The 17,200-nt window shown below is 40.1% G+C and overlaps 1 protein-coding gene across 2 annotated transcripts in view; it reads right to left on the bottom strand.

Moving 5' to 3' along the window:
• Positions 1–17,200, bottom strand: part of npr2 (natriuretic peptide receptor 2) — a 233,698-nt gene that overhangs the window by 97,990 nt on the left and 118,508 nt on the right. For both annotated transcript variants that reach the window (XM_061980767.2, XM_061980768.2), the window contains exons 8-9: positions 10,875–10,995; positions 276–350 (exon numbers count right to left, since the gene is read on the bottom strand). In XM_061980767.2, the coding sequence (XP_061836751.2) occupies positions 276–350; positions 10,875–10,995 (196 nt within the window). The remainder of the gene's footprint in view (positions 1–275; positions 351–10,874; positions 10,996–17,200) is intronic.

The following is a 17,200-nucleotide window of genomic DNA, read 5'->3' as shown; positions in this document are numbered from 1 at the left end:
TGCATCCAGATTTTTTCACAATTACAACACCGTAACACAGACGGCGATGAGAGAGCATAGAAAGAGACGGGAGGAAGAGAAAATAAGAAAGAAAAAAAAACAAAAAGAAAAATGACGCATTCTGCAGTTTTACATTGAACTACTTAAATGTGCCCACACACTTTCTCTCTCTCTCTTCCTCTCTTCTCCCTCTCTGGACTCAGCCTTGTGAGCGAGCGTGTACATGTGTAGGCAGCAAAGACGAGTTGAAAATGTCAGAACTCACCGAGTCTTACCTTAAAATAGCCCGTTTTTGCAAATAGCTGATATTTTCCGTGAGCGGTTATCAGGGAGCCATAACTGGAGCCTCTCTGCGAACAAAAGAATGGAAATAAAGTATGTTAGCCTTGAGTGGGCTGCAGCAAAGATGATTAAATTGTGGCAGCTTTCAACTTCGCTGCAAAATTAATTTATACGAAACACTCAATTGTGCAGACATTGAGCAGCATCACTTTCACATTCAGATATCATGCAGGTATTAACGACCGTACAATGGACACTGTTAAAGACATCCATTAGATCAGTGTTTTTCAACCACTGTGAGATACAGTCTGGTGTGTCGTGGGAGATTATATAATTTCACCTATTTGGGTTAAAAATATTTTTTGCAAACTAGTAATGATAGTCTGCAAATGATGTGTTGTTGAGTGTCGGTGCTGTCTAGAGCTCGGCAGAGTAACCGTGTAATACGCTTCCATATCAGCAGGTGGCAGCCGGTAGCTAATTCCTTTGTAGATGTCGGAAACAGCGGGAGGCAGCGTGCAGGTAAAAAGGTGTCTAATGCTTAAACCAGGGGTCACCAACCTTTTTGAAACCAAGAGCTACTTCTTGGGTACTGATTAATGCAAAGGGCTACCAGTTTGATACACACTTAAATAAATTGCCAGAAATAGCCAATTTGCTCAATTTATCTTTAACTCTATATTATTAATTGAACGGTTTAAAAGAGGAGAAAACACGAAAAAAATGAAAATTAAATTTTGAAACATAGTTTATGTTCAATTTCGACTCTTTAAAATTCACAATTCAACCGAAAAAAAAGAAGAGAAAAACTAGCTAATTTGAATCTTTTTGAAAAAATTAAAAACAATTTTTTTACGGAACATCATTAGTAATTTTTCCTGATTAAGATTAATTTTAGAATTTTGATGACATGTTCCAATCTGCACTTTGTTAAAATATATAACAAATTGGACCAAGCTATATTTCTAACAAAGACAAATCATTATTTTTTCTAGATTTTCCTGAACAAAAATTTTAAAAGAAATTCAAAAGACCTTGAAATAAGATTTAAATTTGATTCTACAGATTTTCGAGATTTGCCAGAATAATTTTTTTGAATTTTAGTCATAATAAGTTTGAAGAAATATTTCACAAATAATCTTCGTCGAAAAAACAGAAGCTAAAATGAAAAATTAAATTAAAATGTATTTATTATTCTTTACAATAAAAAAAATAAATTTATTTGAACATTGATTTAAATTGTCAGGAAAGAAGAGGAATGAATTTAAAAGGTAAAAAGGTATATGTCAGAGTTTGTAGGTGCCGAACCCCAAGATGCAGAGAAGGCGGACGGCATTGTACGAGAAAACATGGTTTTAATGTTCAAAAATAAGAAAAGGAAAACACGAACCAGAAACCAGGAAGCAGGAACAGGAGTCAGGATCCAGGGAAAGCTTAACGCACACAGGTAGCAACGACAGCATACAGCAAACAACGACACGACAGGTAGGAACGACAGCATACAGCAAACAACGACACGACAGGTAGGAACGACAATGATCCAGCAATGACTGGAGGAGAAGGCAGGTTTAAATAGTAGCTGGCTGATTGACACCAGGTGTGGCCAGGTGCCAATCAGCCACAGCTGAGGGGAAGCAGCACTCAGGGAGACACTCAGGAAATGAAGACAAAATAAAAGCGCTGACAGGAAACTAAGACAAACACAGAGAAAAAACTAAAACACAGTCAAACTGTCAGGGACAAGCCTGACAGTAGCCCCCCTTCCTATAACGGATACCAGACGTTCTAGAACCCCCCCCCCAAAAAGTCCAAAGTCACGGGAGGGTGGAGGGAGGACAAGGAGGTGGGCCACCAGGCCAAGTGTCCCCGCAACCAGCGGGGAAGAGTTAGGTGGCGACGGCGAGTTGAACGCCGCCGCAATTGGCGAGGCGGCTCGACCGCCGGCATGGGAGGACCCACCGGAGACGATGGTGGTGGCGCCCTCTGCTGGCCCACCGGAGACGATGGTGGTGGCGCCCTCTGCTGGCCCACCGGAGACGATGGTGGCCCCGTGGATTGTAGACCCACCGGAGTGCATGGTGGCGCCCTCTGCTGCTGGCCCACCGGAGAGGAGGATGGTGGCGCCCTCTGCTGCTGGCCCACCGGAGAGGAGGATGGTGGCGCCCTCTGCTGCTGGCGCACCGGAGAGGAGGATGGTGGCGCCCTCTCTTGCTGGCCCACCGGAGAGGAGGATGGTGGCGCCCTCTGCTGCTGGCCCACCGGAGAGGAGGATGGTGGCGCCATCTGCTGCTGGCCCACCAGAGAGGAGGATGGTGGCGCCATCTGCTGCTGGCCCACCGGAGAGGAGGATGGTGGCGCCATCTGCTGCTGGCCCACCGGAGAGGAGGATGGTTGCTGGCCCACCGGACAGGATGGTGGTGCCGTAGGTTGTAGACCCACCGGAGTACATGGTGGCGTCTGCCGGCCCACCGGAGTGCATGGTGGCGTCTGCCGGCCCACCGGAGTGCATGGTGGCGTCTGCCGGCCCACCGGAGTGCATGGTGGCGTCTGCCGGCCCACCGGAGTGCATGGTGGCGTCTGCCGGCCCACCGGAGTGCATGGTGGCGTCTGCCGGCCCACCAGAGTGCATGGTGGCGTCTGCCGGCCCACCGGAGTGCATGGTGGCATCTGCCGGCCCACCGGAGTGCATGGTGGCGTCTGCCGGCCCACCGGAGTGCATGGTGGCGTCTGCCGGCTCACCGGAGTGCATGGTGGCGCCGTAGGTTGCAGACCCACCGGAGATGATGGCGCCGTCTCTTGCAGACCCACTGGGGCGAGAAGTAGCTGTGCCTCCCCAGCTGCACTGCTACTCATAGCCCCTCCCCCAAGGGACGGATCCCAGACGTCCCCAGATAGGACCACAGACGACAGGGGTGGGTGGGAGAGGGCTTGAAAAGCGGCCGAACTTTTCTTCAGATTAGCCATTAAGTCCAAAGCTTTGTTAAGCCTCTCCGCCATGGACATCTCTGCGAGATTCGAATTTGGCTGGATCATTATGTCAGAGTTTGTAGGTGCCGAACCCCAAGATGCAGAGAAGGCGGAAGGCATTGTACGAGAAAACATGGTTTTAATGTTCAAAAATAAGAAAAGGAAAACACGAACCAGAAACCAGGAAGCAGGAACAAGAGTCAGGATCCAGGGAAAGCTTAACGCACACAGGTAGCAACGACAGCATACAGCAAACAACGACACGACAGGTAGGAACGACAGCATACAGCAAACAACGACACGACAGGTAGGAACGACAATGATCCAGCAATGACTGGAGGAGAAGGCAGGTTTAAATAGTAGCTGGCTGATTGACACCAGGTGTGGCCAGGTGCCAATCAGCCACAGCTGAGGGGAAGCAGCACTCAGGGAGACACTCAGGAAATGAAGACAAAATAAAAGCGCTGACAGGAAACTAAGACAAACACAGAGAAAAAACTAAAACACAGTCAAACTGTCAGGGACAAGCCTGACAGTATATGTGTTTAAAAATCCTAAAATCATTTTTAAGGTTGTATTTTTTCTCTAAAATTCTGAAAGTTATAGGAAGCAAAGTAAAACAATAAATGAATTTATTTAAACAAGTGAAGACCAAGTCTTTAAAATATTTTCTTGGATTTTCAAATTCTATTTGAGTTTTGTCTCTCTTAGAATTAAAATTGCGAGCAAAGCGAGACCAGCTTGCTAGTAAATAAATAAAATTTAAAAAATAGAGGCAGCTCACTGGTAAGTGCTGCTATTTCAGCTATTTTTAGAACAGGCCAGTGGGCGACTCATCTGGTCCTTACGGGCGACCTGGTGCCTGCGGGCACCGCTTTGGTGACCCCTGGCTTAAACCAAAACATAAACAAAAGGTGAGTGCCCCTAAGAAAAGACATTGAAACTTAGGGAAGGCTATGCAGAACGAAACTAAAACTGAACTGGCTACAAAATAAACAAAAACAGAATGCTGGACGACAGCAAAGACTTACTGTGGAGCAAAGAGGGCGTCCACAATGTACATCCGAACATGGCATGACAATCAACAATGTCCCCACAAAGAAGGATAAAAACAACTGAAATATTCTTGATTGCTAAAACAAAGTAGATGTGGGAAATATCACTCAAAGGAAGACATGAAACTGCTACATGAAAAAGACAAAAAGACACCAAAATAGGAGTGCAAGACAAGAACTAAAACACTACACACAGGAAAACAGTAAAAAACTCAAAATAAGTCACGGCGTGATGTGACAGATCATGACAGTACACCTACTTTGAGACAAGAGCTATATTGATGCATGCTTGGTTATGGTTTAAAGTCATATCCAACAATTGCAACAGCCAATTTTTACTGTCAACTGACTTTTGTTTTTTAATGATTTCTGCTGGTGGTGTGACTCTGGATTTTTTCAACGCAAAAAATGTGCCTTGGCTCAAAAAAGATTGAAAAACATTGCATTAGATTGTCTGACCTGACATGAACGGTTGACAAAATAACTGAAAGCAACAAAGTCCCTGTTGATACTACCAAGTACCTACCTGTTCATGAAAAATTAAAAGTTACCAAATTTCGATAACTTTGTTACATGTGATGTCACCAGATCTGCCAACATTTGGTGTTTGCAATCCACTTTGGTCTAAGCTCCATACTTTGGCATCGACTTCATTATTGTGTGTAGGGTTCTACTATTCAGACAATCAAGATGACTTGCAAGTGTTTACCTGCGAGACGACTTCTATGCGCTGATTTGAAAGATAATACACACGTCACTGCAGATCTACCCTCTCACTATTATTGATGAAGAGAGGTGTGATGTGCCAGTCATCTCTGCTTGTTTTTTCTGGCTTGGACAAAATGCACATAACAGCTGGTGAATGTGTTTTTAGGTCAACAGACATATTTTTCAAAACTCCACTTATGTAGATGGCAATTTTGTTTTTTACACCAGTGTGGAGCAAATGTGTACCGTATCTTTAAGACTATAAGGTGCACTTAAAATTGTTTTTTTTTTAATCTCAAAACTCGACCACCTAATGTACGGAATAATTCTGGTTCTGCTTACCGACCTTGAAGCTATTTTATTTGGTACATGGTGTAATGATAAGTGTGACCAGTAGATGGCAGTCAAACATAAGAGATACGTGTAGATTGCAATATGATGGCAATATGACTCAAGTAAACAACACCAACATTTTATATGTTCCATTGAAAATATAGAACATTACACACGGCGCTGAAAAATCTATCAAAATGTTTTAGTACGACTTTGATAAGCTATGAAGCCGCACCGCTTGATGGATTGTCAGCGCATTAAACATACGGGTATTATTATGGTGTGTGTATAAGGTAAGGCATTATCTGGCGTTTTGTTTCGCAATATTATGCAAAAGCAACTTTTCTCACCTTCTGGTACCTGCTGATCTGTATTTGGGATCTGCATAAATCCTGAAAAATTGCGCGAGTCCGCCTTTTTAGTCTATAAGCTTCTTCTTTTTTCTCTATCTTCTTGGTATGGGACATTCATCCTCCGCTGTTGCCATTTCTAATATAAAGTAGTGTAAAGTTCTTACTTATATCTGTCAGTAAACTTGCAATGAAAGTGCTAAAACATACCGGTGTAGTGAGTTTACATTATTCACCCAAGGAACTTTAGTTATTAGAGAGTTCCGGTTGGACGTTTTTTCACGGGACACATTGTTGTTGTTTCCGGATGAGGAGATGCTGCTCCGTTATTGATTTAAGTAAAGTCTGAATGTCATTAAAACAGTTAGCTCCATCATTTGACACTTCTTCCACTCCCGTCCTTGCACGCTACACCGCTACAACAAAGATGACGGGGAGAAGACGCTGCCGAAGGTGAGCCACGTAAATAAGACCGCCCACAAAACGGCGCATCCGGAAGCGACTGTCAGAAAGCGGCTTGAAGATGATCTGTAAAACATAATCTATGCAACATTTTGACCAAAGAACCACCATTACATGTTATGTAGACCACAAGGAAGTGTTTTACATTTAGAAAAAAATACTAATAATATGACGCCTTATATATGAAAAAAGATAGAAAATAAACCATTTATCGGCAGTGCGCCTTATAATCTGGTGCGCTCTATGGTCCGGAAAATACGGCACTTTTGAAAATACCTGCTGTTAATTTCTGCTTTAGGGTTGTATATTCCGACATAGTTTGAGAGTAATTGAATGTGTCCCGACTGGTGATTGGATGAGCGCGGGGAATACGGAAGAGAAAGTTTCCACTCTAAGTAAAACGAATGAAGACGTTGTTTAAATTGCTTTAATAAAGTGTTTGTTTATTGACCAGAATATTTTATAGCCACACAAAAACATCACAACCCCGGAGGTTTGTAATGTCAGTCGGTATGTCACTAGACAAGGGTAATATCTGCAAGTCTTACGGAGAATTCGAAAGAGTTGTCAGGTCTCTGTCATGTCCAGTTGCAGACTCGACACCGGCTGAAACACTTGGATTAATTAATCAATGCTAATTTACAATGGATATGGATATGACATTGTGGAGGGGGGGGGAGGGGGGGTGGCCTGCCTGTCTGTTACAAACAGAGAACAAAGAAATGGGATACAACCGCCATGACAGGAAAAGGAGTAAGATTAAATAAGCTCTACTTCTTTCTACTACTTTTCGGATGTGCTGTAATGAAACAACTGGAAATATGTGATGTGTTACATTGTAATTGTATTGTGTGCATGTTCGAAATAAACTGAAACTGAACTGAATTGAACTTTGTAGGATTCAACAAAAGACAAGACTGCCACATTAAACTTAATGGCAAAGACTACTTCCTGACTACGGCAACACACCATAGTCCAGAGGCGTCAAACTCATAATTTTATCTGGCCCGCAAACACCTGGAAATGATATGTGTCAATAAAGTACTTAATATTTTCTCACTAAATGTAATGGATTAATTTCATTTTGACAGAAAAAATATATGTACTGCTTGAAATTGCATACATTTAAAATTTTAATAGTATCCAATATTGCAACAAATATTACAGTATATTATCATACTTTCCAAACATGTTTTTGTCTAAATAAAAATACTTAACTTTACAGCAAACTACCCATCAAATTAATAAAAATGACAATACATTTCACGTTGTTCTTCACAGCATATTACTGTAAATTGAAAAAAAACCTACTACTGTTTTTTGCGTTAAAATTCTGTTGACTGAGCTGCCAGTTTTTGACTGTAAAATCTACGGTTGTAGTTTTTAACGGTGTATTACTGTAAATGGAAAGACGGTACATTTGTTTTTACGGTAGAAAAACTGGCAGCTAAGTTGCCAGAATAAAAAAAGAAATTGTACTGTTTTTCCACTCACAATATCATGTTGTAAAAACCTATGTCAATTCAATAGTAAAATTCTGGCAACTAAATGCCAGCTTTTTCCGTAAAAAAAAACAATGGTACTGTTTTTATATTTAACGTGAAATGTTGTAAGAAATTTAAAAAACAATATATTTTACAAGTTTACAAGTTTTTACTGTAAAATCGACAGTCTACTTAAAAAATATATATATATATATAATTAATAATGAAATCCAGAGGCCAATTCATACATTATTCGCTGTTACAAACCCCGTTTCCATATGAGTTGGGAAATTGCGTTAGATGTAAATATAAACGGAATACAATGATTTGCAAATCCTTTTCAACCTATATTCAATTGAATGCACTACAAAGACAACATATTCGATGTTCAAACTCATAAACTTTATTTTTTTTTTGCAAATAATAATCATACTTGCCAACCTTGAGACCTCCGATTTCGGGAGTTGGGGGGTGGGGGCGTGGTCGGGGGTGGGGCGGGGCGTGGTTGGGGGCGTGGTTAAGAGGGGAGGAGTATATTGACAGCTAGAATTCACCAAGTCAAGTATTTCATACATATATATATATATATATATATATATATATATATATATCTACATCCTGAAAATATGCAAACAAAACCGTGTTTAGATAATTGATACTTCAAACTTGCATAAATAAATATTAAGGAATATAACATAACTTGGCTTCTGAGAGTTTCAAAATGTAATGAATAAAATGCTAAAGTTGTTGATAAACAAGCAATTATTTTAATAATTAAATATGGTCATTTTAAATGAATTATTATGATAATTTGAAATCAATTATTTCAAATATATTTATTTTAATGTATAATTCTATGGCTGGATGTAATAAGGAGTCACGAAAAAATATAAATAAAAATACAATTAATTTCGATGTTTTTAGCAAAATATAGTAAAAATGTATTTTATTTTTTTAATTTTTTTTATTAATAAATATATTTATTTTTAGGTAAGATAAACATAATAATACAATTTAACTCTAGTCTGGATGATTTAGTTCTTGTCACCCTGTTGTCCTCCCGTCATGAAAAAAGGCTGTCCTCACTCAGGTCCGCATGGAGCTGGAGGGGGCGTGGCTTCCAGCTCCGGCTGATAATCGGGAGATTTTCGGGAGAATATTTGTCCCGGGAGGTTTTCGGGAGAGGCGCTGAATTTCGGGAGTCTCCCGGAAAATTCGGGAGGGTTGGCAAGTATGATAATAATTAACTTCATGGCTGCAACACATACCAAAGTAGTTGGTAAAGGGCATGTTCACCACTGTGTTACATGGCCTTTCCTTTTAACACCACTCAGTAAACATTTGGGAACTGAGGAGAAACATTTTTTAAGCTTCTCAGGCGGAATTCTTTCCCATTCTTGCTTGATGTACAGCTTAAGTTGTTCAACAGTCCGGGGGTCTCCGTTGTGGTATTTTAGGCTTCATAATGCGCCAAACATTTTCAATGGGAGACAGGTCTGGACTACAGGCAGGCCAGTCTAGTACCCGCACTCTTTTACTATGAAGCCACGTTGATGTAACACGTGGCTTGGCATTGTCTTGCTGAAATAAGCAGGGGCGTCCATGATAACGTTGCTTGGATGGCAACATATGTTGCTCCAAAACCTGTATGTACCTTTCAGCATTAATGGCACCTTCACAGATGTGTACGTTACCCATGTCTTGGGCACTAATACACCCCCATACCATCACAGATGCTGGCTTTTCAACTTTGCGCCTATAACAATCCGGATGGTTCTTTTCCTCTTTGGTCCGGAGGACACAGTGGACACGACGTCCACAGTTTCCAAAAACTATTTGAAATGTGGACTCGTCAGACCACAGAACACTTTTCCACTTTGTATCAGTCCATCTTAGATGAGCTCAGGCCCAGCGAAGCCGACGGTGTTTCTGGGTGTTGTTGATAAAGGGTTTTCGCCTTGCATAGGAAAGTTTCAACTTGCACTTACAGATGTAGCGACCAACTGTAGTTACTGACAGTGGGTTTCTGAAGTGTTCCTGAGCCCATGTGGTGATATCCTTTACACACTGATGTCGCTTGTTGATGCAGTACAGCCTGAGGGATCGAAGGTCACGGGCTTAGCTGCTTACGTGCAGTGATTTCTCCAGATTCTCTGAACCCTTTGATGATATTACGGACCGTAGATGGTGAAATCCCTAAATTCCTTGCAATAGCTGGTTGAGAAAGGTTTTTCTTAAACTGTTCAACAATTTGCTCACGCATTTGTTGACAAAGTGGTGACCCTCGCCCCATCCTTGTTTGTGAATGACTGAGCATTTCATGGAATCTACTTTTATACCCAATCATGGCACCCACCTGTTCCCAATGTACCTGTGGGATGTTCCAAATAAGTGTTTGATGAGCATTCCTCAACTTTATCAGTATTTATTGCCACCTTTCCTAACTTCTTTGTCACGTGTTGCTGGCATCAAATTCTAAAGTTAATGATTATTTGCAAAAAAAAAATGTTTATCAGTTTGAACATCAAATATGTTGTCTTTGTAGCATATTCAACTGAATATGGGTTGAAAATGATTCATTGTATTCCGTTTATATTTACATCTAACACATTTTCCCAACTCATATGGAAATGGGGTTTGTACAAGTGGCCCTCATGTGGCCCTCAATGAAAATGAGTTTGACATCCCTGCCATAGTCTATATACTGTTACCTTCTAATGTCTTGGAATGTTGATGTTGCCTTAACTATTTGGTAATAAGAAGATCCGAACTTGATGAGTCGGATGGCATAAACGTGGTCGATTTAAATATGTTCCATAGTAGCCCTCTGGAAAATATCATCTGGAAAAGACGTGCTTATTATTCCTGAGACTGATACTTGAGGAAGGTTACAAGGTATTATGAATGTTAAGACGCTTATTTTAGCAATCACCTAATATGTTTTCTGTCACCACAAACTCAGCCGTCTCGGAAAACAACCAAGAATGTAAACAAGAGATCTTTATTCTCTCCATTCTGTTACTTTGCTTCTTCGAGCATAAAAGTCAACATAAATGTTGGATTTAATTGGATCTTGCATTTGTGTCGAATGGAATCTGCCAGACCGAGCAAAACAGAGTGTTCATGTCACCTTGGTGGTCAGCCAGCGTTAATATGAACACTCGTGGCTTTCTTTTACTGAACAATTTGTATTTCCGAGCTGCCTGCTTTTATTGTTTTTAACCCGCACTTACCTGTGAGAGGGTGAGGCGACTGCCAGATCGTTTGTGGTATTTATTGGGGCTCTCGAACTGAAGGTCCTCCCATCGAATCCGCCACAGCATTCCAGCCAACTCCTTCTCCAACTTTAATTTCCTACCAAAACGAGAATAAGTAGAAAAATGCTGAAATAAAATCACAGGACAATCAGACCTCAACAATGTTGGATTTCACGTGCAACATATAAAAGTAAGTATGGTTACTGTTAGAAATGTCCGATAATATCGGACTGCCGATATTATCGGCCGATAAATGCTAAATTATCGGTATCGGTTTCAAAAAGTAAAATGTATGACTTTTTAAAACGCCGCTGTACGGAGTGCTACACGGACGTAGGGAGAAGTACAGAGCAGTTGCGTCTCCCAGTCATACTTGCCAACCCTCCCGATTTTCCCGGGAGACTCCCGAATTTCAGTGTCCCTCCTGAAAATATCCCGGGGCAACCATTCTCCCGAATTTCTCCCGATTTCAACAATATTGGGGGCGTGCCTTAAAGGCACTGCCTTTGCGTGCCGGCCCAATCACAAAATATCTACGGCTTTTCACACACACAAGTGAATGCAAGGCATACTTGGTCAACAGCCATACAGGTCACACTGAGGGTGGCCGTATAAACAACCTTAACACTGTTACAAATATGCGCCAGACTGTGAACCCACACCAAACAAGAATGACAAACACATTTCGGGAGAACATCCACACCGCAACACAACATAAACACAACAGAACAAATACCCAGAACCCCTTGCAGCACTAATTCTTCCGGGACGCTACAATATACCCCCCCCCCCCAACCCCGCCCACCCCAACCTCCTCATGCTCTCTCAGGGAGAGCATGTCCCAAATTCCAAGCTGCTGTATGTTTAAAAAAAAAAAAAGCACTTTGTAACTTCAATAATAAATATGGCAGTGCTATGTTGGCATTTCTTTTCCATAACTTGAGTTGATTTATTTTGGAAAACCTTGTTACATTGTTTAATGCAGGGGGCGAGAACCTTCGTGGCTGAGAGAGCCATGAAAGCCAAATATTTTAAAATGTATTTCCGTGAGAGCCATATAATATTTTTTAACACTGAATACAACTAAATGCGTGCATTTTTAAGTAAGACCAACATTTTTTGAGTATAATATGTCTCTTATTCTTTTTAATAACATTGTTATTCTGAAGCTAACCAATAATAAATAAAATACTTCTTACCATTAATGCGACTTTTTGAACAGGTACGGTAGAAAACGGATGGCTGGATTAAAATGCATGAGAATGTTTTATATTTTGAACGTTATTTTTAACACTGATTACCAGCTGAATTATTCATTACTTATCGTGTTAAGCAATGTCAGCTAAGATTTATCTGAGAACCAGATGCAGTCATCAAAAGAGCCACATCTGGCTCTAGAGCCATAGATTCCCTACCCCTGCTTTAATGCATCCAAAATTAGGCATAATAATGTGTTAATTCCACGACTGTATATATCGGTTGATATCGAAATCGGTAATTAAGAGTTGGACAATATCGGAATATCGGATATCGGCAAAAAAGCCATTATCGGACATCTCTAGTTACTGTATTTGGTTCCTTTATAGCAGGGGTGTCAAAGTCGTTTTAACTCAGGGTGCCGTATGGAGGAAAATCTATTCCCAAGTAAAATCATGGCATAAAAATAAAGGCAACTTCGGGTTGTTTTCTTTGTTTTACTTTGGTCAAAAATAGAAAACGTACAAATCACAAATAATCCTCTGGACAAAACACTTCAAATTTGTTGAAAATTCTGAGGAAATTGGTGTAGTTTCAAAAACACAATGAGCGTAGACTTTGTCTCAGTGTATCTACAAAGCCAGGATTAAACTTTATTAAGTCACAGTCTTTCTGGGATTGAACAAAAACACAACATGTAAACTCTTCTAGGTATCATCCCGCAGCGCCACTTCTGCTTACCAAAAGTGGTAGGGCATACTCCACCAGGAAACCAAAGTCTTTGGGTTCCGGGTGGAGTATGGTTGCTAAGCTGAAACTTAAAGGAATTGACGATTAATTATTAGAGATGTCCGATAATATCGGCCTGCTGATATTATCGGCCGATAAATGCTTTGGGGCGGTATAGCTTGGTTGGTAGAGCGGCCGTGCCAGCAACTTGAGGGTTGCAGGTTCGATCCCCGCTTCCGCCATCCTAGTTATTGCCGTTGTGTCCTTGGGCAAGACACTTTACCCACCTGCTCCCAGTGCCACCCACACTGGTTTAAATGTAACTTAGATATTGGGTTTCACTATGTAAAGCGCTTTGAGTCACTAGAGAAAGGCGCTATATAAATGTAATTCACTTCACACTTCACTTTAAAATGTAATATCGGTATCGTTTTTTTTATTATCGGTATCGTTTTGTAATTTTTTGTAATTTTTTTATTAAATCAACATAAAAAACACAAGATACGCTTACAATTAGTACACCAACCCAAAAAACCTCCCTCCCCCCATTCACACTCATTCACACAAAAGGGTTGCTTCTTTCTGTTATTAATATTCTGGTTCCTACATTATATATCAATATATATCAATACGGTCTGCGAGGGATACAGTCCGTAAGCACACAAGGGAATTTTACAAGCCTTTGGCTTGGTGCAACAAAGACAGCCTCTTGTCTGTTCACTGGGAACTCAGAGAACAGAAAGTTTTTTGATAATTTACATACAATTTTTCTAACACTTACTTTTCTATTAAGCATGTTTTATTTGTTGTCATTAAAATTACAATATTTTATCAAGGTCGTCCGCTAAGAATACAGTTGCCCCCCTTCAAAGTTTGAGGTAGTTTACTCAATCGCAGATTTTTTTATCTATTTTTTAAAGCATATTCTACATATTTTTGGCCTAAATTAATTTCAAGCGATTGTGCGTGCTGCTGGTCCACTAATAGTACTAACCTTTAACAGTTAATTTTACTCATTTTCATTAATTACTAGTTTCTATGTAACTGTTTTTATATTGTTTTACTTTCTTTATTTATCTTATTTTATTTTATAAATTTTTAAAAAAAGGACCTTATCTTCACCATACCTGGTTGTCCAAATTAGGCATAATAATGTGTTAATTCCACGACTGTATATAACGGTATCGGTTGATATCGGTATCGGTAATTAAGACTTGGACAATATCGGAATATCGGCAAAAAATCCATTATCGGACATGCCTATTAATTATATTTAAAAAATATGGCAAATGTCTTCTTGTTGGCCGCTGGCCTCTAAGCAGAGAGATTGTAAAAGAAACCCAGGTCAACTATTTAAAAAAACTAGCTTTATGCAAATTTCCCCCTATTCCCGATGCCACTTGTCGACTTGGGAAATGCATGAGCTCCTCCAAAAACATTTACTTCACTGTTCCATATTTTGACTTTGTCATGTCCACGTATCAATCCAGTGCTAACTCAACAAACCGTAAGAAACGGAGGTAAAAACTATTCAAAAGGGTTAAGTTCACTTTTAATTTTTTTGTTTGACAGAGACATTTTGGGGCAACGAGGGCGCCAAATGACCACGTGTTCGAAGCAGAAGACGTAAAACGGCAGGTTTTAAGCTTCATGTGCGTCGAGGAGGAGGAGCCACAGTCCCCCTTTTACTGTGTACCTCAACCGTTTGCTTGCCTAACAGAATTGCTATTGTGACATCTAGTGGATACATTAAGAATAGCCGTTTCTTTTGTTCAAAAATAAAAGCTGCTCATTTTTATACTTGGCAAACTCATCACGCGGGCCGGATAAAACATGTTTGCGGGCCGGGCCCTACGCTTGACACCCCTGCTTTATAGGTTCTAACTGAATTGTGTCGGGACTACTGAATAAAAATGTATGTAAATTCAAACAATATCATTTCTCTTTACATTTGTTGCACGTGACATCATTCCACTTGCTGATTCAACAGCGACTCAAGCACTAAACGAGCAAACAGGCGTATTGTAATTGCTCATTTAGTACTGTTAATTGGTTCAGGGCCTGACCGTGATGAATTAATTTAAGCAAATTGAGAATTATGATAGGCTCCAGCGCCCCCCGCGACCCCAAAGGGAATAAGCGGTAGAAAATGGATGGGATGGATGGATGGAGAATTATTATTTATAAATCCAATATTTTATAGCTCGAGCATCAAAATCGGTTTGCGACCTTCTAAATATATATATTTTTTTAACATTCTTTGAGCCCTCTAGACACAAAAAACTCCATATAATCACCTTTACACTTGTTTAATCTGATATAGTAATACTCCCTGAGGCTGAGCCAATCAGTAGCCCCGATACTAAGCATCACACTCTAAATGTGTGAGATGACTCTAATTTAATCTAGCGGCCGGAACTAAAGATTTAGACTACTGATCTGAACTATTGATATTTTTACTTAATTTAGCTATTTCTATGCTTGAAAATAATTTAGGCCAAAAATATGTAGAATATGCTTTAAAAAATAGATTAAAAAAATCTGCGATTGAGTAAACTCCCTCAAACTTTGAAGGGGGGCAACTGTATTCTTAGCGGACGACCTCGATGTAATATTGCAATTTTTAATGACAACAAAGAAAACATGCTTAATAGAAAAGTAAGAGTGTCAGAAAAATTGCATGTAAATTATCAAAAAACTTTCTGTTCACTGAGTTCCCAGTGAACAGACAAGAGGCTGTCTTTGTTGCACCAAGCCAAAGGCTTGTAAAATTCCATTGTGTACGTTGGGAGGTGACGGGAGGGGTAATCTATTTTGATCCAAGACCTGCCCAAGCTCGATTCAGGACCAGTCCAAGCCCGAGGCATCCTTTTCTTTTGTGTTAATGTGACCGAAAACAATGGCTGTTTACATACCCCCCATTCCTTTAGAAACAGCTGTTGTTGTGCAAACAGGGAAAGTCCAAATAAAAAGAGGTGGCGTACAATCTTTCGCCAGAGCATGCTGGAGACTGTACAAGAGTACAGCCCAGACGTTTCTCCTCAAATTGAGCCAAATTTAATTCTATCTCTGTTTAATCCCTTGCTTCTTGTCTCGTTTAATAGACGTCATCAGTGTTTGAACCTGACAAAGAGCTAAAAGTAAGGCTCAATATTTCAAAAAGTGCTGACTCGATGGTAATTTCCATTAGATATGCCATACACAAGCTACTGATTTTTGAGCAATTTTACATGGCGATAATGAAAACTACAACTAAGATGCACATTACAGTCAAACAGCTGGTGTGAAATAAGTACAATATTTACAGTATAAACACTTTGTAGGACTCAGCAAAGGAAAAGGCTGGCATATTCAACATAATGGTGAAGACAACTTACTGGCTACAACATCACACCTACAGTAGGACAAACTGAAACGAATGCATACTTGCAAATGAGACTCCGAAGTGGAAGAAAACAAGATACAATAACTCATCAGCATTATTATCAGCTCACTGTTAAATACAACATTAAAAATCTAATTAACATTCATCAAGTTATTGAACATACACAAACGTACCAAAAATTGGTACAGAATTGAGTCGCAGATACCGTATCGGTTCAAATGTGAACGGTAACTTTGCCATTGAGTTGAAAGAGTCGGTCTAGTCGAGTCTTTTGTTGAGTCTTTTGTTGAGTAATAAGTACAAAGAATTGTACTTATTACACACCAGCCCTTTTATTGTAACGTGCATCTAATTTGTAGTTTTCCTTACCAAATTTGGAGGTGTTGAAATCGCCATGTAAAATCCCTAATGCAAAACCAGTGAAGTTGGCACGTTGTGTAAATCGCAAATAAAAGCAAAATACAATGATTTGCAAATCCTTTTCAACCTATTTTCAATTGAATAGACTGCAAAGACGAGATACTTAACATTCGAACTGGAAAACTTTGTTATTTTTTGCAAATATTAGCTCATTTGGAATTTGATGCCTGCAACGTGTTTCAAGAAAGCTGGCACAAGTGGCAAAAAAGACTGACAAAGTTGAGGAATGCTCATCAAACACTTATTTGGAACATCCCACAGGTGAACAGGCTAATTGGGAACAGGTGGGTGCCATGATTGAGTATAAAAGCAGCTTCCATGAAATGCTCAGTCATTCCCAAACAAGGATGGGGCGAGGGTCACCACTTTGTGAACAAATGCGTGAGCAAATTGTCGAACAGTTTAAGAACAACATTTCTCAACGAGCTATTGCAAGAAATTTAGGGATTTCACCATCTACGGTCTGTAATATCATCAAAAGGTTCAGAGAATCTGGAGAATTCACTGCACGTATGCGATGATATTACGGACCTTCGATCCCTCCGGCAGTACTGCATCAACAAGCGACATC

Source organism: Nerophis lumbriciformis, linkage group LG20 (genome assembly GCF_033978685.3).
Source record: "Nerophis lumbriciformis linkage group LG20, RoL_Nlum_v2.1, whole genome shotgun sequence".
NCBI classification, from domain to species: domain Eukaryota; kingdom Metazoa; phylum Chordata; class Actinopteri; order Syngnathiformes; family Syngnathidae; genus Nerophis; species Nerophis lumbriciformis.
This window is presented reverse-complemented; position numbering and strand designations above follow the sequence as displayed.